We start from the raw sequence: 25,800 nt of genomic DNA on the forward strand, positions 1-25,800 counted from the left end.
CGCAGGGCTACAAACAACATCAATACATATACAATGATATACAATCATCTACATTATTTACCTTTTCCATTTACACCCACCGTCGGCTAAGTACATCACCCTCATTTCCCTACCCCCGAACGTCATCGATAAAGTAGATTTCCATCCGTACCGATCTCCTCTCCCAATCACAGATGTCGTGCGCGGCGAGGGGGGGGGGGAGCGCCAAGTCTCCCCACCCGTCGCCATTTCCCAAACACTCGGCTTCGGGCGCTGGAGACTCCACTCCCGCGGTTATTTCCCACATACCCTTCGCTCCTATCGTATCGTCACCGCGTCTCCTTCTCGCGCGAAACTCCGCGTCATGTGTTGTTCCGTAAACAATCCTCGTGTGCGAGTGTTAAATTAAGTGTTACCCCCAAGTGAATGTCAAGTGAACTCGTGAATATCCCAGTGAAGCAATCCCTCTCGTCTCAACCAAAAATCCCAAGCGTCGTAGCACGAAAAAGGCCAATTCACAAAGGGATGCAGGGGTGCGTGCCATGTTGAGGGCCTGCGACGCGTCCCTTTGTCCCCCAAAAGTCCCTACCCCACCATCGTTACGGCTGTAAAGCCCCCGATTTCGGTGAGAGCCCCTAGAAAAATCCAAAATGAGTGATTCAATTCAGGACATCGAGATGTCGGATATCTCGGACATGGTGGAGACACCCCACAGTGGTCCTCACCCCCGTGCCTCACACACCTCGGACAGTATGGACTCGGGGTATCTCTCAGTGACCCCTCAGTCATTTGGCACCCCGAGTACACGAAATCGTCGCACCTCAGCCCTGACAAAACGTCATTACTGGCTGCGTTCTGAGCATTGGCAGCTTGATCGTCGTCCCAAATCGAAGCTCAACACCCTGATAAATGCCTCAGTGGATCTCCTGGAGGTCCCGGACTCGTCAATGCACCTGGACAGTGTCCTGGAGTACAGTACCATCGATAACAACCCCACACCCGAGTATCTCCGTGATCAGGGCGTCCCGGAGGCTCGTTACAACTTCCGAAAGGGCCTCCAAGAGTACAGGAGCCGAGTAAGAAAGGTCCAGAGGACATCAGCAGTGACTCCAGCCAGTATTCCCATCCTCTCGCCCCCACCATCACCAGCAATTCCCTCGGCGTCGTTTGTCGCTTGCGAGCCCTCCGATGAAAGTGACGAGAAATTCGTCAGGACAGCTCAGAGCACACCCTACGATACCAGGGTGACTCTTCCATCGGTCGAGATAACATTTTCACCGAGAACCAGCAAGAGCCCGGTGGAGGGATTGACAAGTGTCGAGAGAAAAGAGTTCAGCAATCTGAGTCTTGGAAGTGCTGATATTAAACCGAAGAGACTGGACTTCAGTCAGAGAACCTACGGTGGGTACAGAACTAGATCGATTCCTGATGTCACTGGTAAGGACACTGTTGATATTCTTCATCTGCTCGGGGAGAAGAGCAATCACTTGGAGATTGTGTCGAAAATACTTGGATATCTCAGGGCTGAGGATCTTTGTGCTGTTAGCATGGTGTCCAAAACGTGGAGGAACATTTGTGAAAAGGATATCGTGGCTAATATGAGGAGGATAACTCATGTTTGTGTTAGACAAAGCACCAAGGAGAATCTCAGGAAGTCCAGGAAGGCTAAGGAGAACAGCATTCAGGAGAGTCCCAAGAGCAGGTTCACCAGGGGATATCTTGTCAATGTGCAGAATCTTTTGCAAACCCCTAAGAGGGGAACACCACGTAGTCCACCAGTTTCTCCCAGCAAAATAAAATGGAACTCGTATGTCAAGGTAAGGGATCTTGTTGTTGATACTGGGGGAGGGTGGGGTGATTTTGAGGGAATTTTTGCGATAATTGACCTGGACATTTGGGATTGTCAATTGACTGTTGGCGCATGATTCAGAATTTCACTGAAGGCAGTTCCCATCGTTTGATTTTTAATTGATTATTAATTAAATTGGGAAAGTCTGGGAGTTTTAATTGAGCTGACAATTGAGTTGATAATTCATAAAATGGAATTAAATATTTATTGGGAATTGAATTATTGAAAATTAATGACATTTATAGTCATGACATTACCAGACGGTCCAGGGATGTCATCTCGTCACAAAGTCTCATGTTGTTTTGGAATTAAGAGGAATTAAATGCGATTAGGTTCAGGGAACGGTGATTAGGATTGAGCTGACTGCAACATATCCAACATTAATGAATCTTTTCGGTATCGTATTATTAACTCTGTTTCTCATGCGCTCAATGTTATCGTCTTAGTCTCGGGTGTCCCCGAGGGCTCTTGGATTTCGCGGCTGATTAAATTATAATTGCTTCACTGTTTCTCCATCTCCGGGTATTTTTCGGGTGTTTCCAGTCACTTGTAATTGCGACCAGTGACCACAGGCAATTGATACCGAAGGCTAATCACCTCTCCGGCACACGAGTTCATTACAATCAGTTGTTTTTTTTTTTTCGCTAATTTGTTCTGACGATCGGTTTATGATCTTTGATCTCTGGGAGATCATAAATCATGCGAAATTGTAGGAATTTCTGTCTTCTTTTTTTCCCTTCTGTAATCGTAATTTTCTTAATGAACTGTGGTGTCTATTTTGAGAATTATTTCATGGATAATTAGAAATAGTAATTTATTCAAACCATATCAACGCAAAATTATTAATCGAATAATAATTAGGGACTTTTGCGGATATAAATTTGAAATTCTAGATTTTGCAGGAATTTTTTAGCTCAAATTTGGATTCAGAAAGTGAACGATAAAATTGTTGATTTGAAAGTTAGATAAAATTTCATTTTAAGAGAAGTTTATTTTCAATGAAAATTGGGTCCTGTTGGGCCTGGCGCCTAATGAAGGTCTTGCGATATTTCTAATTTTGTCCCTGGAAAGTCAACAAATTTGTTATCGATGGGAGAAGTACTTACTGGCCACCAGAGCCCTTTGTTAAACCTCGCGCAACCGTTTGAAACTCGAGAGTTCCCCGGAGTCGCTTTGTACCACGCAGTTGCGTCACTTTATCCCGGAAATGCCGAGGTGTTTATCGTCTGCCTGATATAATGACGATTCTATCGGCGTAATGACGAAGTTTTCCTTGCAAACAGTTTTCCCCGATGAATTTAGCCGTTGACGACCCAATTTTTCCATCACTCGGTGCCGTAAAGGGCACATTCCGCACGTTGACGAGTGCGGAAATAGCAAATTGCGTAGCAAGTGATATCGGAGGGGGTGAGAAAGGGACTTTTTGGGCCCACGAGACGAGCCTAAACTCCTGGTTTTCCCTGTAAGTTCATGAAAATAGATATTTGGTGATGCGTCAAAGGGCCTCATTGGGACCACCTGCCTCGTCGATTGGTATCTACACGGTAGCACACGGGGTAGTCTCGTGGTTTGGGGACGTCATTAGCAGGACCAGGTCCCGATTAACCAGAACAGTCGATCGATTCTTACTAATCTGTGTTTTCATTGTTTTGGGACTCGGTGAATCTCAAGGAGATACGAATTTAATGACTGAGTGAGGGGATTTTTTGCGAAGTTGTCTTGAGGACTTATTCGAGTTTTGCGTATCGGTTACGAGAAATTTGAGACTTTTTTTATTCTCGGGAGGGGATGATGGTGTTCTCACGAGTGTGGAATACAAAAGCCGTACAACATCTTCAGGAATATTCTGATTCCTCATGTCAATTGTCCTTTAGGACAAAATCTGAGGAAAATTTCGTGAGAACCCGATTGTATGCCGATTTTTTTTATTTTGTAAAAAAATTATAAATCGGAAAGTCTTAGTCAATTGAACGGATGTCAATAATTGGGATGTGACAATTGTCGGGTTTTTAAAAACTAAAAAAATGTATCCATTATTTTTTTAGTCAATTTTCATATGAAACAGTCGAATATTTTTTGCAGATCCCCAGTGTCCACTTCAGACAAATATTTATTCGTTTTTCTAGCCCTTTCTCCCCCGATTATCGTTGACATCCTGACGATAATGAATATCACCAGCATAACCTGGTCTAATGCCCCGTATCTTAAGAAAACAATTACCTCGTAGAGGTCCCCCACGATAAATTGAGGAACCGGAAAGCGTCAGGTGAGCTTCCTGTCCCTTTGCTCTTTTAATTTTCAACTCCTTCTGTCACTGCTTCCCTCGTCCAATATCCGCCCTGTGACCCTCTTCCGGCTGATGGGGCTGAAAAAAAAAAAATTTTTTTTCGTTATATCCACGAATGGTGGAGACACGCGAAACACCGGCCCGGTGGTGGGGGGAACAGGTGCACCCTCTTCTGCAACCGTTGGCCTCGTCTGGTCAAGACGTTACACGATTGCTCGTTCAAACTTGAGAATTATTTTCTCCTTTGAAATAACTTATTTGCTCATTTCGATTTTACGGCACCGTTTGAACTCAATACTTGGGCTTCATCAATCAATATTTTTTCGCGTTTATTAGCGGTTCATATTTTATGGGGGTCAGTGGAATTTTGGTTGTGGTGAGTGATGTATCGTTTGTTGGATGAAGGCTGGGAGAATTGGAAGTATTTTCAGCACTTCCACCTTTGGTACTATCATCAATCTATCGTGTCGTTGGACACCTGGTGGGTTTTATCTGATTGTCGATGGGGAAATTTTAATGACAGCGATCTTAATGGGAGAGTTTAGTACTTCAGGTGGAGGAAAATTGTAATTTTTATGTTCTGGTTAACATTTGTGGTTTTGTACAGAGAATCACCTGAAGTTTCATTTTTTTGTGCGAATATATATATAATATGTTTTTTAGTTAATTTTTTTTTTCGTCCTTGAAGTCTCGATTTTTTTGTCAAATAAATAAATGAATTGTTTGTCATTTTCTCAAGAAATTCGCAGGGAATTTTATAGATATTTTTCTCATCGAGCCTATCGTCTGATTTTGCAGGGTTTTGATGACTGAATTTGTTAATTTCTTTTATTCATTAAATGTTAAGATCATGGGGATTTATATGGTCGATGGCGGTGACCTTTGGTGTCCAGAAAATGGCCGGTCTCTCCATTGATTCGCCGCGCATTGTTATGAAATGACAGAGATACCGTATGATGAGGTGGATCTGGAGAACATGCACTCCCACTCAATCTCATTTAATCTCCCGCAGTGTTTATAAACTTGTGAATCGAATCGCGGGAGTCAAGACCCTGTGTGGGCTGCACATTTGCGAGGATTAAAAAACAAATCAGTGAAAACACTCACTGTACGACGATTAATTCTCCTACTCCGTCTAATTAGGACTAACGTGAATTAATGAGGATCGGTAGCTCGTGTCTACCGATTTTATTTTCAACTGATCAATAGTTATTGATTCCCCTTTTCCCCAATTTATTTTATTTTTATAAAAAATCAATAGACACCTTCCACTGGTTCGGTACAATGTGCGAGACAAAAGGCAGACGTTTGAATTTAAGTTGTTATTTTTTTTTTATTCTTTTTCTCCCAGAATAGAAAATCAACAGCGATTGTCCATAACATCGTCTTCCTCTCGTGAAAGCGTTAGAGTGTCTTCCGCGGTTCGTTGAAATTCACTGAAAAAATAAAGTCGAACAGCCGTTCATTTGAATGTCAATGGCAGCGTCGAAAATTCTAAATGTAAGCAGTCGTTATCCAAAAGTAAACATTCACAAAAATAAATGAGAAATATCTTCCTCTCGGGTCTTAGTTGGAATCGGCATTTTGCAATAATTTATTTACTGATAAAGAACGTTGCGATCGTTAGGCAAATGAAATATTCTATCGACGAATACAGAAATCGAATTGAAAAAATATTTATTACCCATTATTTCGATGATAATTTCAATTTAAAAAATAATTCAAGAGCAGGATTTTGTTGTGGGTCAAAATAAAATTGACAACAAGAAATTCAACAGATGTCAATTATTTTTTTTCCCCGAAATCGAATGGACAGAAAAATAAATAGTGCAGCGGTTGAATTAAATATTTCGCCAGCTCGATATTCAGTTGTCTCTGGGTTTCCCTTGGCGAGTCCCATTTGAGTCCCATGAGGGGTGAAAACAGAGCCCCCAGGCCCAAGTGAGAGAGAACGAAAATAAAAGAGATGGAAATATTGTACGTAGGAATGCACAACAGCTGCCCCTGCGGGCCCTGGTCTTTTCAAAGGGTCCCAGAGAGGGAGATAGTAACTCAATACGTGGACAGGGAATAAAATGGGATAGATAAAGACAAAATTACCGTGGGGAAGAAAGAGGAAAAATTATATTGAGGTAACGAACGTTTTTCAGAGTAGACTTGAAAATTATGGTGGGTGTTGGCGGGGACCATGTACCCACTAGAGGCCTATATGGAGGGCCAGCTGCTCGTCAACTGCATCGACCATGCGGTTTTGTTCCATTTTGTCATGATAATGCACTGGGAGAAATGTTATTTTTGCTGATACATAAGGAACCTGTTGGCCATTGGCCTTCGTTATGTCTGAAAATTAATTTGAGCTTTTCTCCGCTTGATTTTTCTATTTTTGGGACTTATGATTATTCTCCGGCTGTTTATGCTAATCCGAAGGAGGGTATCTCATTATCGAACATCGAATTATCGATTTTTTGCGTTAATTATGAATAAGTAAGACTGGATACTTCATTTTCCGTAAGACTTGGGAACAAAATTACTCGGTTACGGTATAATAAACATTTACTTTCATTCAATTTACGAGGTTAATAAATAAAAGATAATTTTATTTATTTTATAATTGAACTATTGCGATTGAATATGTCCTCACTTCGAGAGCAATTGCCGAATTGAACAAGAAATATCAAAATTACAAAGACGATAATATTTGATACCATAATTTCTTCCACTTGTTTATATTATTTAGTAAACATTCATCTGGAGTTTTCATCGTAAGACCACCTCATGATAATATATTTAATTTATATGGGTCTTAAATAGAATCAAATTGTTTTTGCTCTTCTTAATAAATGTGAACCCAATGATGCGTTTCATTCAGTTAAACATTTGTGATAATCTCAAGAAATTCGAGAAATGTGCGGGGTATGTGGGTATGCTGAGGGTTGTGTGACAATGTCTACCCGTTGTGTGACAATATTTGATCGATTCTGTGTACCCGGGGGAGAATCAACGCAATTGCATCCAGGTGCACGCGGTTTTATCGATTCGAGGGGGATAAAGAGTGATATTCCAAGGGGGATCTTTTCGAGGAACACAATAGCATTTGTCTCAGCAATATTTATAATATTATCAATGACGATGGAAGTGTTTCATGATTAAACAAATGTTGGAATGTGGGGTACGATATTGGGAAGCAATAAGTGAAATCAGTTTCAGAGCAATCGATTTGTTTTAGGGCAGTCGAGAAGAGTCGTCTCTTTGTTTCATATACTCCGTCATCCAACTCATCGCATTAAATAAACAATTAAATTCGGAGAGTCGTCAAAACTTCCAAAACATCCATTTCATTTTCATTCGTTCATTTACTAAACACGTCGCTCTTGGTAAACGATATTAAGTATTCAGTATATAACAAATTTCCGGAAATGCAGGAAAATAAATGAACAATTAATTTTCTAAAAATTATAAAAATTAATCACCTGTCCATAACTGTTTTTAATACGTCAGTATTTTATATTGTTCTCAGAACAGTATCGAAATGTTTAGAATAGTTTTAACAAACAGAACCAGAGAATGAAGAGAAAGGAATAAATAAACAAGTGCATTTGTCAAATGGAACCAGAGTGTGAAAACTTTAATCACTAAGAGTCGGTCGATCTGGTGATATCATCGGAGAAAAATATACCTTCTGCATGCGATAATAAAATATTAAAGGTCATAGTCGAATTGTTTTGATATTATTTAAGTAATCTCTCTCCACAATTCAATAGTCAACGTCAACAATCGGTTCATCGCACTAGTTACTAAGGGAGATTTGGAATGGGTGACGTTGTTACGTACGAAAAAGTGACGGTTCCAATCTCGCCGAATTGCTGGGGCTACCGCCCCGCGCAACCCCCTACCCCTCGTGCATCCTGGACCCAACTGTGTGTGGCTTCTCGCCGCCAGGAAACGATCCGTGAGTCTCTCTCTCTCTTTCTCTCTCTCATGTACGCCGTGATGATTTGGTCTCCTGTTGCCAGGGGCCTGAATTTCGGCGAGTTCCTTTCGAATCACCGCAATCTCACGTATCAAAAAACAATTTTTTTTTAATCAGTCAACGATGCTCTGTAATTTACTCGAGTGATAAATCCACTGAATGCACGGTCAATTATCCTTTTTTTTGTGATGATTAATTTTTACCTAGTCATGGTCTAGTCGGGTAGGGAATGAACTAGGTGACGACTTGCTTGGCAGCTGTCAGAGGAGACGCGGTGATCCTCCAGATCATGTGACATCGTCCTTTTGAATGATCCGTTGTTTTCTGCAATTTTTATTTATTTGAAAATCTTTCCACGATCGATCTAGCCATCGCTATCGGTGGATGATGAATGAGTTCGGTGATGACTCAGTTGACAGCTGTCAGTGGCGGTAGGTCGCCTCCAAGTTCCTGTCACATTTTCTCTTCAAATGATTCGTTGTGTTCCTCAACTCACATTTTTTCTTCCACTAATACCAAGCTTTACCTCGCCATCACTGTCATCGAATACTGAATGAGCTACATGACGACTTGCTTGGCAGCTGTCAGTATCCCCAATGCGACCTCCAAACATTTGACATTTCCCCTTAAATCCCTCTCACATTTTCCCTTCATTTCTTCTCACCGATCTTCAAGCCCCTATCATTGATTCTGCATCCACTAGGTCACGACCTATTTGGCAGTTGTCACCGGAGCCAAGGTGACCTCCAACATTAAACAAATCCGCACACATCAATATTTGAAAACCCAAACCCCTGATACCCCCCTACGCTTCCTTTCCCCCAATAAATACCTAAAAAAATTAATTCCAATCTCTTACTGGACCCCAAAACCTCCCCAATCCCCACCCCATTGATCCATTCACCCCCCCAATATTTTTGGCATCTCCATTGATCATCTCATCATTTTCATTTTTAATCAAAAATTAAAAATCCTCGTAAAAATAACGTCTCGTCCCCCAAACCCGAAAACCATCGCGTTATTGCGTCTTCATGTTTTGCTCCTTTGTCCTCTTCACTCCTATCCAGTGAAATTCATCGGGGACCGCGTGCTCGCACGGGCCCGCCATTTCCCTCCCCTTTCCTCCACACCCTGGTCCCATCCGCCAATGACGCGAGGCGAATGAGAGGAACGCTCGGCTGTTGCTATGCAGCCAAGAGTCTGTTATGTGCGGAACCTTCCCGCCATGGCCATTATTATTCCAGCCCGAAAAAAAGCCCGCGTGAACGGCAAGAGCCAACAGAATGAGACAGAGTCTCGTAGAAGGAGACAACATCACGCTCTTGTCTCTCACTCTGTCTCGATCCCCTCATTCCCCCACCACCCCTCCCTTGCCCTTCCCCACCCTAATGTTTTGCCCCACCCTAACCAACGGTCCAGAGCAAAAAGAGAGGAAGGAGCGACAGGGGACAGCTTGAGCAAGAACAAGAGGGAAAAATGACTTTGTGGTACTGTGCCGATGCCTTGGCATTCCTTTCAAAAAAATTTTTCAACCTAGAAACCCCAACAATGTGACGCAATGTTGTTTACTTTCGCCTCTGCATGGCAACAGGTCGATCCTTCCGTGATTTTTAAGCAACAGAATGGCTCGTTCAAAGCGATATCACGAGAAATAAAAAGAGTTGAAGAGGGGTGGTGAGGGAGGGGGGGGGGGAAATGAATACAAGGAGTTGAGTCATGGGTTGTGCTTGGGGTTTTTTTTTTTTTTTTGATTCCTCTGTGTTTTGATCCGAGCAAATGGTCGCGAAGTCTGTGTGACGCACACAGTTCTTCATTCATTTTTGCCATAGCAACAGGTTGAGAGGGCCTTCTGAGGGATTTCGGAGATGCTGAGATCATGCTCCAGTTGAGGATTGGGATAATGGGGGTCATTGAATTGTTATGGGGGTTTATTCGGGTGGGAGGGAGGGGGTGATTAGGAGTGTCGGTTGGTTATTGGAATTTTATTGTGTTTTTCGTTATTGAAAAAACGGGGAATAGAGGAAAATTAATTGAAAGTTTGTTAATTCTTTGGGGAAGATTAGATAACTGTTAGTCAGCGATTAATTAATTTTATTGAATGATATGGTAATTTCTGCTGAATTTTCTTGTCCGTTTAGTTCGTCGCAATCTTCATAATTTAATATTCAAAAGAAGGGGGTAAATGTCCCAAAGAAAATTCGCTCGGGGGAATTATTGTGTGGGAAATATCCAAAAATAAAATTATCGTTCTTCTAATTCTTGAAAACAAATCGACTGTTGAAGAATTTCAAAACATAAATAAATAAAGTCACTGTCAGTCCAGGTTTCCATCAGCAAATTGCCTCAGATATTCACGTTCAGTATTTTGAAAATATTTGAATGCCTAGAATGTAGAGTAAATTAAAAATTCATTAAGTGCAAAAAAAAATGGCAAAAATGTCGAACCATTAATATTATAAACGAAAAAATTATAATAAATTTCGATAGTCGATTCCTTTCTCTTCTGTCCTAGGCGACGTCCACCGAATCAAAAATCGGGGGATTTAATGTCAAGAGAAATTAATGACGTAACGATATTTCAGGGGGGGGGGATAGGGTAGAGGATAATGTCGTGGATAAAAGTGGTTTCAGCTCATCTAATTTGATGGTCAGACGATGAAATTTGGTGATCTGATACCGTCATGAAGAGATCCCATAATTTTTCCAATAATTTTATTTCACTTGAAGTCATTCAAGTCGACGAAATGCGAACTTTCATTGACCCCCGACATCAGTATTCCCACCATTCTCTCAGGAGTGTTCTTGCAATGTAGTGCGCCTCCGGAATAAATACGGAAGACAGTCGAATGAAGGGGAATACCTCCCGACGTCCTTGATAACGGACTCGAGCCGTCATACTCCGCTGCACTAACGGCGTTAACCACCTTTTGCTCATCCCTCCCACAATAATAACAGTAATAACGTGATGTTCAATTACCCCGGTGGATAAAACTGGTATGACCTCCTCAACAGCTGTTAAACAGTAAGCAATTTAAACAAATGAAAAATTCAGTGACTTTCCGCCCGAATTGGGGCCCAAATTTTATTCAGGACTTGGGACGTCAGAACAGAGAGTTAACATCGGAACAGATTTTTTTAATTATCAAAATGTCCAACAGCAACAAAAATCCGGTGCGACGTTTATGGGACTGAGATCCTCAGGCCCATTCCGCCTCCTCCGATCACGATATCCCATCGATAAAATATAAATGTTCATTAAGTATTTCATTATGTGCATTTTCATTCATTTGAAGTCACCGGTATCGGAAAAAAAATTAGTCCCACAAGCGAATGCGCAAAAATAATATTCAAAATGTTGAGGGACGGTTGTAGTTGGGCCTGAAATTCCTGAAAAAATCGTTAGAAGAAGTCGCCTCCGGCAGTTTATCACCGTGGAATAAATTTTCCTCATGAAGGTCATCCCCACTACTTGAGTACCTGAAGTCCCCCTTTTCTCCCCCTCCCGCCCGCCCCTCATTGAAGGCCCAGCATGAATGAAACGTAGCGCGAAAGAAGAAACCGAGAGAGATAACCCCATGTACTTGGGTTATTTACTCCAGGTAGTTCTCCTATCTCTAACCTTCCGAGAAAATGTTGATTTTATCTCGCGCAAAGAAGAAGTTTCTCACCATTTAATCATCAACCGAAATCCTCCCACTCGACTAATAATCCTACTGAAAATTCCGCGATAGAGTACTTGATGTAATCTTGGGACTACACCGAGGGAATATTAAAAATAAAATCATTGTTATGCGAATGAAGTAATCGAGGAACACACCGGAAAACAAGAAATTCTAATTCTATTCAACCGAAATTTTTACGCGTGTCAAATCAAATAAAGTTTCACTTTTGTGCCGGTACGTTAGGGTGAGCGGACCAGTTGCCGGACGGTTGAGAAAATGTTGAAGGGTTTTTTAAATGAGTCCCATTATATTTGTCATTTTTTTTATTATCAAAAGATGGGATGAAACGACCTTCAACGCTTTTTTGGGTCAAATTTTTGAGAAAAATTCGAACTGAGGCTTGTTTTTGAGGTAAACCTGACCTTCGTCCCTCGTTTCGCCCTCTGGAGGGCTGTTTTTATCCAAAATTTATTCCCCTGAATTATTCCGAGTAAAGCGCAATCTTATATTTATTCTATGTGAGGTGGTTCTAACTTCATCATGTATTCAAACGATCGCTGATCATTGCCCGGACACGAAGGCACGCGGAAAAGATATTTTTTTATCGAACATTGTTTTATAAGAAGGGCCGCACTGCGAAGGGCACTGCTTCATTCGGCTGGAGCAATAATTGTCATAACTAGAGAACTACGCAATTCATAATAAATTATGAAATTCATAATAATTTCTGAACGACGCGCTGCGTTGTTGACCCACAGAGCGAGCAATCTAGGGTTAAAAGGGTCAGACGGTATCATCCGGAAGCCCAAAACAATGTCATTAATCATAGCCGCGAAGGCCCCAATTTTTTTAACTACAAAAGTCACGAGTTTTGTGATGAATCACTGTTGATCGAATATGTCAATTGAGCCCATCACTTTCACACATATTATTTATATTTATAATAATACAACTTATTTATTTATACCTCTGTGGGTCATGTTTGGCGAAGCCTGAAAATAAACAAAAACTATTCAGTCATTTTTCAATCCCCGAAGCCAGTTAAATGATAATTCAATTGAAAAAATAATTTTTTTCACCTCATCCTCTCTTCAAATAAATCTCCAATCCTCGTACGTGATTTACTAAACCTCAGGGAGAATCATAGTAACAATAATTCCCCGAAACCACTGTCTTATTAATATTTAAATTGGCTTCGAATGCCTTTGTCCAAATACCGCGGATGAAATTGGTCCGTCCTAAATTATCATTTCGCTTTACCTCTCCATCGTGACCATTACTCTTCCAACTGTCGAACTGAGGTAACCCGTGTATCCTCTAGTCGATACTGATCTCGAAACGAGGTATATAAACATCGAAATGTTAAAGGTAATTCCCCGCAAAATTCTGAGTACAGAATACGAGTGAAAAATAATATTTCGTTGCTGCTGTTCTGGCTCAGTGAGAAGTTATTAATATTCAAATTTCCTACCCTTTTATGACCGACTATTTCTGGTCCAACATTTATGGTCCTTCCTTTCTACTTCTGCCATAACTCGGCGTACGATTTGTTTACTTCTGCCGGATGTTGGGTGACAACGTCGTAGAGAATGAGAATTATAATTATATGGAGAATTATTCCAATTCCATTCGAGTTGGTCACGATTATTCGACCATCGATTCATTAAATATGGTTTACGATGGGGTGAGTTATGTCGCTGGAGGAGGTCCTTTGTGAGAAGATGAAAGTGGGAATTTTCTAAGGTTTCGAATGAGAAAAAGAGAAAATAGAATTCTTCTAGTATTTTCCAATGTTTGAATGAAATTTAAAATTTATCTTTTTAGCCTTTCAAATTTACCGCTGATAGTATTGATTTTAGAAAAAAATGTGAGGATATATTTTTTGGAGAGAAATTAGTTTCTAACAAATGTTTCTTATATTTTCTTCTCAAATTGCTTGCTTAGATAATCAAATAATTACGAATGGGGTAACCGCTGTTTAGAAAATTTTTGAGAATGTTTTTTGCTTTTGGTTAGAGGTCAAATGGTCCTGAACGTTGCGAGACTCAAATCATTAATATCATAATAATCAGTTGATATATATAATATATTTCTAGTTTTTAAATTATATGATCATTTGAAAACACGAAAACTCGAGTGTTTTTTGGTTGAATGCGCCGTTGGTCAGATACAGTCGCCTCGAATTACCAAATCGATTCGTGATTTAATCGTGAAAGTACAGTTGTGCAGTGAATGAATTTCGAATTGTTCTATTTTCGACGCCATTGAATAATTCAGTCTAGACACGAATTCAGTGTTATTTGTTGCGCAGATGAAGTTGGGAAAGGCTATTCAAGGATCTGAATAAAAAAAATATTTCTTCTAGTGTCCTTCGAGCAAAATCGATTTTACAATCGATATCCAGTTGTATAAAAATCGTTATCTGCTGAAGATCCTTCAGATGAAAATTTTTTCAACCGGATTCACCGAAAAAATTAATTAAATCGAATGGCCCAACTAACTTGTGACGTAAGCAACTTTATCCACTTGTTTCTCTCTTATCCAGAAACAATTGATTCGAGTTTATTAGCCTGAGAACATTTTACACTCGGAATGTCTCAATTAATCTCGACAAATGTCGGTCTTCACGCCTCCTGATTGAAGGTCAACAACTGGACCCATTACAGTCACAAACCCCCGCACTACTGATTACGATTACGTGGGTGGATTTTGCGAAACGTACGCTAACAACAGCAATCGCGGGGGATTTTATTATCTCGCCTATTAACTATTACGTTCGGGAATTTAATTCATATCACGCCCTCACCCTAAGCAACAATTTAATTTCTAAATAATTTTTTAACTGAGAACAAAACGCAGTTTTTCGCATTTGGAAGCTCTCAGGGATTTTATTATCGCAAATCTCCTGTAGAGGGAATAAAACATTTTTGCATTTTTCAATCTCAGAAAAATTAGTAACATCGTAATTAGATTCAAAGTAATTTCCAGGAAGAGATGGCTGGACTTCCGTTGGCGCGTCCGCCAGAGAAAAAAAATTGAGAAAAAAAAAATAGCTGGGTCACTGTGCCTGGTGATGGAGTCCCATGACCACGTGCCTAGCAACAGCATCAATTTTTTCTCCCCCCTCCTTCGGGTCCCCTCCGAGGCCTTAACCTACGACAAATAGAATAAGAGACGTTCTATCGTGTCATCGTGGCCCAACGATATTTGAATAGCATTTGAATTGCAATGGTTATTACCCATATCACTATCTGGGGGAATTACCAAGTGGAATTGTGGAGGTGACCTTCAAGGCCAAACAAACGCCTAATGAAATGGGGGAAGTGTGTTGGGCCCATTCCCACTTGGTGACCATTCAGATCGGCCTGATCGGCCTCTACCGCGGCCTTGCGCCTCTCCGCGAAAATCTTCGATCAATTATCATTCGATCGACGGTTTTGAATCGTGTGAAAGAAGATTCGAACAAACAAATCATCTGAAATGAGCAGAAGTATTTGCTCGATCTTGTGTAGAAAAATATTCGTCTGCTGAAGATCATTGGCAGATCTTCAGAAAAATCATCAGAAGATCTTCGGAAGATTATCGGGCGACAAAATTTTATTTCAAAATAATTGATTGATCTCACGAAGATCTTCCCACCGTTCGATTATTGTTATGAAGATCCATCAAAGATCTTCATCACACGAAATATTTTTCCGCGTCTGGATCCATAACTTTTTGTTCGATTCAATTCAAATTTCACGAGATATTTTGAGGAAATTTAATGGTATCAGTCACATAATTTTGCAAATTAATGAAGAGATCTTCTCATTATTTGGACACATCGCTGATTATTTTCATTCATTCAATTCCACCGACAATTCAAGCCTTCAAATGCACCAATGAAGCTGTACAACTGCGTAGTTTCGGCGGGAAAAAGAAGGAGTAGAGGAACAAGGAAATGACGAGGGGGCAGGAGGGGGGGGGGAGATGGTGGAAGTGGGGAGAGGAGCGAAAAAATGGTCCACGTGGTCTGTTGATGTTGTTGCTGCGTCCTCGTCGGTTGCTATGCGCGGACAACTCTGCGGACTTGTCGGGGGGGAGGGGGGTCAAGGGGGGCGATGAGGGGGGAGAACGTGCGAGGTTGGGCCGACGGGAGGGGGGGGGGGAGATGACGTTTGGCTACAGGGGGTTTTGGGGAATCGGTTGGCGGTGGGGCTCGGCGTGCGATTAACGGAGTCTAATTGCATAGCAACAGTGAGGCCGAGATAATGATATATCTGACGCACGCCTGACTCCGACGGGCCCCTCTCTGGCCCACTTGAAAATATCAGACTCACGAGTGGCCCAAGATATCTGCAATAAATTTTTGCGAGTAATATTTTTGCGATGTGAGACAATTTTTAGGAATTTCAGACGATTAGTTTCGTTAATAAATTTTTTAAGGCCCTGTTGGAGAGGGTCAGGTGATCAGAAAACGATAGGATAAATAAATTGTTGAAATAATGGTTTTATTAGAATTAAGAAACAGTGAATGACGCGGTAATTGGGGTGGGATGGATTAAATAATTATTTTAATACCCCACCCCAAATACCGTTATGTAGGGATTTCTAAATATTTCGAATGGGCCTTAGGGGGTGATAAACGTTAAAATTAAAAATGGAAGTTTTATGATTTTTTCGGTCATAAAAAGTTGCATTTTTCTCGAAAAGATGTGCAGAAGATGCGGTAAAACGTTAAACCCAATGAATTGTGGTGCAGCATAGGACCCACTCCAATTTTACATCGCACCATTAAAAAAATCATCACCATCTGTGCTCCCTTAGGATTAATTCCCCTTTCTATTTTTCCTAGATAAACTCGAGATATATATTTTGAAAAAAATTATCTTATCGTTGTGACCTCCCCCACAGAGATATCCGCAGCCTCCCCCAGCCCTAAAAAAATCCCCAACTTGTAGTTCCTCAGCATGATAAACTCCCACTTAATTTTCATTCCAAAAACTTCACCAACACGTACCCTTTGCTACCCCACCACATGGCCTCAATGTTATCCAACTTCACGTCCGCTTCAATAAACAGTTCCATTCCCCCCATGTCATTAAATATGAGAACCTAAAACTCATAATTCCCCTCAAATGAAAGACTCCTTTGAAGAGAAAAAAAATCACGCGTAGAACCCCCCTCCTCCCTCTGAATATTTTGGATAAATCGTCAGAGAAATCCCGAAAAGATCTTCAAACGATTTTTCTGTTGATCTCTTCAAAAAATTGTGGAAAATGTGAACAAAAAATTCATCTTTGTAATTTTCAGTATTTTATTGTCAAAAAAATGAAAAAGGGGTGGGTGAGGGGGGGAGGGAGATATGGAGAGTTGTCGGTAGAAACAGTTAGCAGCTACCAGATTATTTGATCAGTCGATTGCCTCCAATCGGAAGCGACAGCCTCCATGTAAACCGATCTTCTAGACATTTTTTAAAAATTCTCATCTCGAGTCTCGGGGATTTTGGTCAAAGGGGGCGAGATGAAGGGAACTGTCTCTGTCTCTGTCTCCCTCGAATGGTGGAGAACATCGGTAAACTGTGGTCCAGGTAAAAGCACACAATGTGGAAACCATCGTTAAATGAAGTTTGAAATTGAGTTTCTGGGAATTGGAGATGAAGTCCATGAAAATATTTTTTCCATTAATATTTATTCGAGAATTATGAAGCACGAAGCGGGATTTACGGCATGTGGAAAGGGCTTGATGTGGGTTATGAGATTTTGGGAGGCATTTCGACACTGGTGCGTTAATAGTTGTGAAGCGGGAAGTGGCATGAGGGCTATGATGGGGCCGTTAGTTGAGGAATGAAGTGGGATCTTTGTTTGGGGGAACACAGTTGGGGAAAAATAATTAAATCTTATGGACAGGCGGGGGACAAAAAAATTTCGTCTGCCAAGTGTTTTCGAAATCTCCCGAAGAATCATCGACAGATCCGACGATGTCTGATTTGAAAACATTTTTTTTCACTTCAAACCTGAAGTCTAATTTTCCTTCAAAAATCATGGGATTTTTTTCGACATCAGTCATCCACCAGAACAACATCATAATCATAATTAAAATCCAATCAAGCGTCTACGTGTCCGTTACGAGGACTACACTTTAAAAAATATCCGAAGTGAACGAGCTCCTGAAAAATCCTGAGAAAAATTGATTCCTCTCAAGATCTTCCAAAAATTTTCCGAAGAAAATATTTTTATCTCCAACATTTTACTGACCACTTTCTAATGAATATCCCAATGGATATAAATCTAGGGAAAATAACAAAATTTATGTTATCATTTTTCTATCGATTTTAAAATTCATTAAATTTTTTCTATTCTCCTCAATTGGATCTCCGGGTAATTAAACAAATATTACATAACACCCCCTCCACCTTCTTCCACCCCCAATTAAATTATCCACTTCAAACTTCCCCAAAAATTTTCTAATTTCCTCAATTAAGTCCCAAAAAAACTTTTCACCAATCAAAATTTTTCAATCCCCAATATTCCACCAAAATTCCCATTCCCTCCCCCTCGATTAATTTTCCATTCTCCCATCTCAACTGCTATTATGATCACTCTGTCAGGCCCACAATTCATCACCCCCCGGGCCCCGAAATCCACTTTAACATTCACTTCTGAAGAAACTCATTCACAAACGAAGTGATACTACTCCCATTAGAAATAAGCAGTCATTATCGTCTTCTGTTAATTCCCTATCCCTTTAATCCCCGATCTGTGTTCTCTCCCTGTCCTCCTCCCCCTTCCCATCCCCATCGGTCTCTCATACCTCCACAACTTCTTAAGATGCCCCGATGCGTCTGAACACAAACTCGTTCTGACCACGCGCTCGCCCTTACGCCGATTATATCACTAATTTCCGTGTAAAATAAACTCATTCCTTCTCCCCCTACCTCCCCTCCTGTTTCATCGAATTAAATGCCTCGTAAAAATCTCCTCCCCCCCCCGCTCCCCCCAATGATCCGAGTGTTTCTCACCATTGTTCCCTCTCGTTAACCACGTAATTTCGTATTTTATTTTGATTGCTCTTGAGGTACCAGTGAACGAACGAATGGGTAAAATCATCTCGACTGGCGGTTGAACCGGTGCCATAGTCAGTGTGCACTGGCCCCTTTTTATTGTTAGTCACATTTTATTTTTGTTTTGTGGGTTTGCGGCGATCATTGAGAGGAGTAATGGGCGATTATTATTGTGCACGCACCGACCGGAGAAGGAAGTTATTATGTACGAGTTTTCGCGTCTCGGATTTGGTGGGGTTGGGAGGTGGTAGGGAGGGATTGCATTTGGGGGAGGAGCAGCTGAACGACGTGTGGCTGCAGTGATCCTGGTGCTGCATCATTCTCTGGGCCTTTTCGGGAGACTCCGAGGAATTTTTTGATATTTATTCGACCCCGAGATCTTGTCAATGTCGGGAGAATCGTGAGAAATGACCTTCTAGGAATTCTTTTGTTTTCTGGGGTTTTTTTTTTGAGGAGAGAATTTTTTTTTTCTGAAATAACTTGGGGAATAATTTTTAATTGAGGGGAATCGATTGGGGGTTGGTGATAAATTTGAAAATTCCAAAGGACGAGGTGGGGAGTTTTTGGGGAAGATATGTTCCTTGAATTGAGACCTATCACATCAAATTAAATTTGAAAGTAATTCAATATGTAGATCTACCCTAGAGCAGTATCGAATTACCAAAATTTTTGTTTTCTCCGGTGGCTCATTAATTCGATGAATCTACGGTTCACTTGGCCCTTTCAAATCTACCGTCCATTCTCCAGTTATCGAGAATCTATTTTGCCACCTGAACGGCTTCTCCTTTCTCTAAACGTTATAAAAAAAATGTGGAAGTGAAATCGACCTGTGGTGTGATTTTAATCGCCCAGTGGACAGTGTCTGCAGGTTGTGAAACGTCGCCCTTCAGCCCTAAATTGGTCCCACTGTGTACCGAGATCAACATTCAATAATAATTACGTTTTTAGAAGTACAATTGAGTTGTGTCGAGGCACGTCGGTTTGGATTTTTCGTCGGTTAACACTTAAATAATTATTTCCAACATTTGGAGACGGAATTTTATTTATTTATGGTTTTTTTCTACTTAATTATTTCGTAGCGAGACGATTGTCAACTCCGAAATTGCTTAATGAGGCTGTCTCCAGTTCATTGAGAGTAATAATGATGTTTCGAGAACATCTGCTCATTTCAGTCGGGAGAAACTGCATTTCTCCGGAATATTCTCGGCGCTTTCGTTATTTCTAGGGTTTCAGGTTTTTGAAATAACAGAACGTTCGGAGAAATTGTTTCTAAATAAACATATAACGGATGATAAGCAATTTCATTTTCTGAATTTTTTGTCATCGAAAAACACAATCCACCGCATAATAAACCGCATTTTTTAAATTAATTTTTTAATCTGAAGAACATTCTGAGGGGGAAAAATTTTGAGTTAGTGAATGGTACATTGAATTTTCACTGCAATTGTGATACGATATATTTTCGAAATTCTTTAAGACATTTTAAGCCGATATTTTTCAACAATTCAGGAAATTTCTACCAAACTTTTTTACTTCTGTAAAAATGACGAGCAATTCATTCGCATTTTTCACAGACTAGATTTTCTATTTTCAACTAAAATTTACGAGTTCATCAACAAAGATTTATTTTGACTATCTCCTACAATCAACTCCAAATATCTTCATAAAAGTTTACCGAATGAGTCTGTAAAAGGAGAGAGAAAGGAGATTGTTTATGGTCCTTAGTGGCAATATTTACGTTTGCCGACATGATATATTGAATGGCTCTGTTGAAGGTGGGTCTCTCGGCGCGTGTTTCAAGAAGTGCTGAGGTACTCTCTATCACTTATCGTTATGAACTCCACGGCAACTAAATAAATGAGAGACCCGTAGAAAATATCTCGTATTGCATAAACCTATAGAGTCCACCGTGACTCGTGCGCCGAAAGGAGGTGATTTTCGGGTGGTTTAGAGCCACTTGATTGGAGCCGCAAAATTTATGATACAGCCGTTACGAAATCCAATGGTCCGATGAGACGAAGAGTGTGGAAGCTATGCTGAAGAAGGTCTATTCGCCTAGCAACAGATTGGACTAATTTTTAATGGCCGTCTGGGTAAACTAAAATTTATTTCCCAGATCTTCTCCAGCGAAATGGTTAATTATCTCCTTGAGGAGTGGATTTAGGAGGAAACCTGAAGAGTCATTTTCTGTAGACAAACTCAAGAGCTACAAAAATGGTATCTACACAAATTTTTCTATCTCCAACGCATTTTGAGATATTGGCAAAATAGTGGACGGGAAATTAATTGAGTTATGAATTGATCAGGACGATGAGGGGTTTCTCACAGCGAAATTAAAATATTTATTTAATAAATAGCGGTGGCATTGAACAACCACTTGTTCTAAGATCTTGTACATCTCCATAACAGCTTCGAAAGAATAAAAAAATTTATGTGTTCCAGGCAAGTCGGAGGCTCGCCCCATCGGATCGTCTCTTCTCCTGTCCCAAATGTAACTTCGCCTGTCCCGTCAACACCGAGAAGAACGTGGGAACATGCACCCGCCAGGGCTGCAGTATAGAATTTTGTACACACTGTTTATCAACTCCCCACACAGGTCTGTGTAAGACTCCCCTTCTGGCAACGCCAACCAAACGAAAAACACCACCGCTCATCGTGGGCTCCAAACAGAGCAAGAGGAACCTCAGGCGTTTATGAAATACGAGGATCAGCTTCATTCTGTACAGCTACACGTGACAGCGATCATTCCACTCAAGACCCGGGGGATGAAACTCAATTCTAAAATATTTATTCAATACTTGAAAGGGCTTTCGTGGATTTGCCATTGTCTTGTGATGTTTTTTTTGGAATTTGGGACCGTTGGGCTGCTGGTTTGAAGGCCAATGTCCCCATTTTCAATAGCAAAAAAATGCTCTCTCGGTGCATCAGCCGGCATCTGGGGAACGTCTGGCCAGACGAGTTTTTTCGACAACTCTCCCTCCACCACTGCATCATTTCGGCAGCCTGCAATTACTGGGATCCCTTCGAATAAAACGAGTTTCACCCTGGAGTTGTAGAACATACCAAGCCCTCTTTGCCTTGCCAACTCGAACATCTTCGCGAGGATGAAAATTCCTGGAGTATCGCGAGCTTCAGAATGCATGAGGAACCTTTTCAGGATAATCTTGTGGGCGAAGAAAGTCAATATTTCAACCCATTACTTCATACATTTTTCAATCTTCTGCTGAGTGTCATTAATTGCAAGTGCAAAAACTAATTAATGAATTCTCAAGTGGTTCATTTGGAATTCATTTTCGTGGATATTTTACAAGCAATTTTTGATTTTTGGCACGTGATGTCTGAATGGATTAAACATTTTTTAATTTGTTCTTAGCGGTTGAAGACCTTGTAAAGCCCTTGAAGGGATTCCTCAGCTAATTTTTGGAGAGGCAATAGCTCCGAAATTCATTTTCCGAAAGAACGTTTTTTCAAGACAATTTTTGGATTAATTAAAGAGGTGAGAGAATTTTTGAGGGATTAAGACTCTCAGGGAATACTCGAGACCAATTTGCCACAGATACCTAGTCCCTGTGTCTAGTATTATTGGGCTGTCAGAAAGTTAAGAAATGGTTAGGTTTAGTTAGAAATAACTTGGTAACAATCTTTTACGATTGCCATAGGATGATTGACCCCGGTGTGTACGATTTTTATAAGTTTTAAGGGAAATTTATGAGAGACGTCGCGAGTGTTATTTATTGGAAGTTTTCTTGGAGAAAAATGAGTTCAGAAATCGGCAGGAAAAGTAACATTTTTATATCCGAATTGATCTCGTCAAATTATCATCAAATAGTATTGGCAAATAAAATTGTAAATCGATCATTTCTCGATTTCCTCTTCATCATCAAAACTACTGAAAAAAATAAAAAGAGTATCTTAATTGATACGTAATCAATTCAGTAATTCATTGAATGAATAAACCATGAAATTCTCGCCTATTGTTTTTTAATAAAACAATTTAAAAGGTTCTTGATTGCTCCAACAGAAATTGTGATACATCTTAGATCATGAAGAGTGAAAAACAATCGGGAGACGTTCGAGATAATCCATCCGGGCGTTAACTCATCACCTTTCATCACTTCCTGTTGATATCTTCGATGAATAATCTTAGGAGAAAAAATATAATTGAGTCACTCCAGCTCATTCTTCTCCAAGAAAAAGAGAATAATTTTTTTAAATAATTCAGGGATAGCCTCAGTACATCATATGAATATTTGTAATGCGAATTCTGGAAGCCTTTTCGCTAATTTCGTGCCATTCCATATCATGCCATATTCCCCAAGCCCTTCACTGTCTCCTTCAATCGGGGAAATAATCGACAAACGGTGACATTTGATTTCAAAATGGGAAAAGCATTTTCACGTTTTCCTATTTTTTTTTTCTCCACTTTATTTTCCCATTTTGTTTCACGCGCTCGTTAAGAATTATCTCGATGGTTTAATCTGTCGATTGTACAACAGCGTTCGTAGTTGAAGGAAGAATTTTTTGGGGCAAGGGCGGTTGGGGGGGGGGAGGGGGGCGTTCAGCCCATGTTTGAGACAAAAAAGGGAAGATAAGGAACTTATTCGGAGTTTCGGGATCTCGTACGCCTGCCTCTTCCCCTTTTTTTTGCTCTTTATTATTATTATTTTTTTATACCCTGGGACCGCTGTTCGCCCTGGCTATTCACTTGTGGCGGCGCCCCCTCCCTCTCGTGTACCTTTCGCACAAAACAATGGGCTCCGAGGAGTAGAGAATGGGGAGAAACGTCGAAGGGCTTGCCCTCGAACAATGGCGTTTTCGTTCCTCCGAATCTTTATTCTGGAGCTTGAACTGTTTTTCTTTGTTGTTTATTTGTTGGGGGGGGGGGGGAGGGGTCTGCCAGGGAACTCGTCGATAAACAAATAATGGAGATGAGTGAATAAATTGATATGGCAAAATTAAAAGCTGGGGGGGGGGGAGAGTTTAAGGGATTTCTTTCACGTTGTCAGTGATTTAAACTTTTTTTATTCTGATTTTTAAATGGATTATCGCATTTTTATTGCTCTCTATTTTTTCATTCTGAAGTCGGTATATTGTAATGTATTTTTGATTTGTTCCTCGGGACACAGGATAAATAAAATGAAAAATTTCGAGTGGACGGATGAAAATAAAAAATGTAATTAGATAATTTCAACTGCGAAAGCGCAAAAGTTTTGTCACACTGTTGTTTAATGTACATCGCTCAACTACTTAATCAAATGATTTTATTTTTTTTACTATAAATGTGTCATGAAACTAGATGTAAGAATCTCAAAACCAAATCACTGTGGCTAGTATTTTTGACTCTCTGTGTAATCGAGAGTTTTATAAGTTGTTGAGGTACTCAATGTTCTGCATAATTAATTTATTGAGTGATTTGTTTTGTTATTCTGTCGGTGAGTGTGAAAATCAAGTATTTCCGGAACATGGAGGTGCGTTATTCGAATAGAAATTGAGAGTTTCAGTGAGGAAATTGTGAAATTTGTTAATTTTTTTGGAGCGATTTCAGTAATGAAGAAGTAAACTGAAGTTTTTGAGAAATATCTTCGAATCTGAGAGATATAGTGAAATTTTTGGTGCTGATTAGTGAATTTAGTTGAAGATATTCAGTCTTTTCATCGCTTTGTAACGATTTTGAAAAGTTTTTCATGCCATCATTTGATTGACGAGGAAAATAACTAATTTCACTGATTCGCCACTGATTCTCCGGTCACTTGTACACGAGGATTCCGTAATTTCTTAAATGTTTATTCCAGTAAATAAAAAACAGTTCGTAGTCCAGTTTATAGGGTATAAAAATTTTGTCGTATTTGTAATGTTTCTGATAAATATTCAAAATTTATATATTTTTTTGTAAAAACGATTCAAGTGCCTCTGGAAGTGTATTTTAATATTTAAAACTCTATTAGATAATAATGAAAAAACACGAGAAAATTATTACGAAGTGAGATGTATATTTTTAAATCCGTTGAAACGAAAGTTTGTAAATTTTAATTGTCGAGACATTGAGTGGCTTCAACGGAAAGAAAACTTGCTAATTCAATTAGTATTAATTTGATGTGGAAATGAGGGAACAAAATTGCTCATACGATAATTTAATGAGATTGTTATTGGGGAATACTTTGCTCAATAAAAAACAATAAACAAAATTAATGAATGCCATGAATTGAAGTTGAAGGTAACAGCTGAACAATTGATTATAAATTAAGAGTAACACTGGGCTCTCTGTACGTTGCCAATTGATTTGACTTTGAAAGTCATCAGTTGAGGGTAAAAAATTACTTTCATGACTTGTCATGAACTCTCCAATGAATCCATAAAATTTTTAATTGAAGACAGGATTAAATTTTAATTATTCAAATTAAGCAATTCCAGGAAATGAACAATTCCATTGTTACATGAAGAAATGAAATACTCAGGTGTGAACAGTTGTTAAAACGATATCCACAATCACTAATTTATGATGAGAAGTTAGTATTAGTTAGTTAATTAAATGAAAAGACACAAGGTGATACCAAATACAAGGCATGCAAATTGTTGATGCAATAATTTAAGGAGAGAATTATCATATTCGTGTGTGTTTTTCAATTATTTAAGATATTTAAGGTTAATTGTTCATTGAGAGAAGGGAAAGGGAGATTGTACGTGAACTTTGATACACATTTGTGGGAGAGGAGTAATTAACGTTGTGAAAATCTCAAGGATGTGTTCCAATTTCAATCAAAAATAGAACATTTTTTATAAAAACTTTTGTCTACTCATTTTTCTATGAATCCTCTCACCCCATCTAATTGCTTAATTATTATATAATTAACTTATGAGTGTTAAAACCTCACGAAGATCTCAAATCACGCTGACAGGACACGTTAATCGTTAAATGAAGAATTTCAAATTTGAATTTTCAAATTTACCTCCAACGGCAAAAGTACTTGAAACACCGGTCGCCTGGGGGGCAGCACCATCCAATCACATCCT

The 25,800-nt window shown here is 39.8% G+C and overlaps 1 protein-coding gene across 1 annotated transcript; it reads left to right on the forward strand.

The window, feature by feature from the left end:
* The first annotated feature begins 248 nt into the window (after nt 1–248).
* Nucleotides 249–25,572, forward strand: LOC135171031 (uncharacterized). The gene is made up of 2 exons (XM_064137315.1): nt 249–1,796; nt 21,232–25,572. Exons 1-2 carry the CDS (start codon nt 630–632, stop codon nt 21,484–21,486), a joined length of 1,422 nt encoding a protein of 473 aa, XP_063993385.1. The 5' UTR covers nt 249–629; the 3' UTR covers nt 21,487–25,572.
* The last annotated feature ends 228 nt before the right edge of the window (nt 25,573–25,800 follow it).

This window comes from Diachasmimorpha longicaudata, chromosome 18 (genome assembly GCF_034640455.1).
Source record: "Diachasmimorpha longicaudata isolate KC_UGA_2023 chromosome 18, iyDiaLong2, whole genome shotgun sequence".
In the NCBI taxonomy this organism is placed as follows: domain Eukaryota; kingdom Metazoa; phylum Arthropoda; class Insecta; order Hymenoptera; family Braconidae; genus Diachasmimorpha; species Diachasmimorpha longicaudata.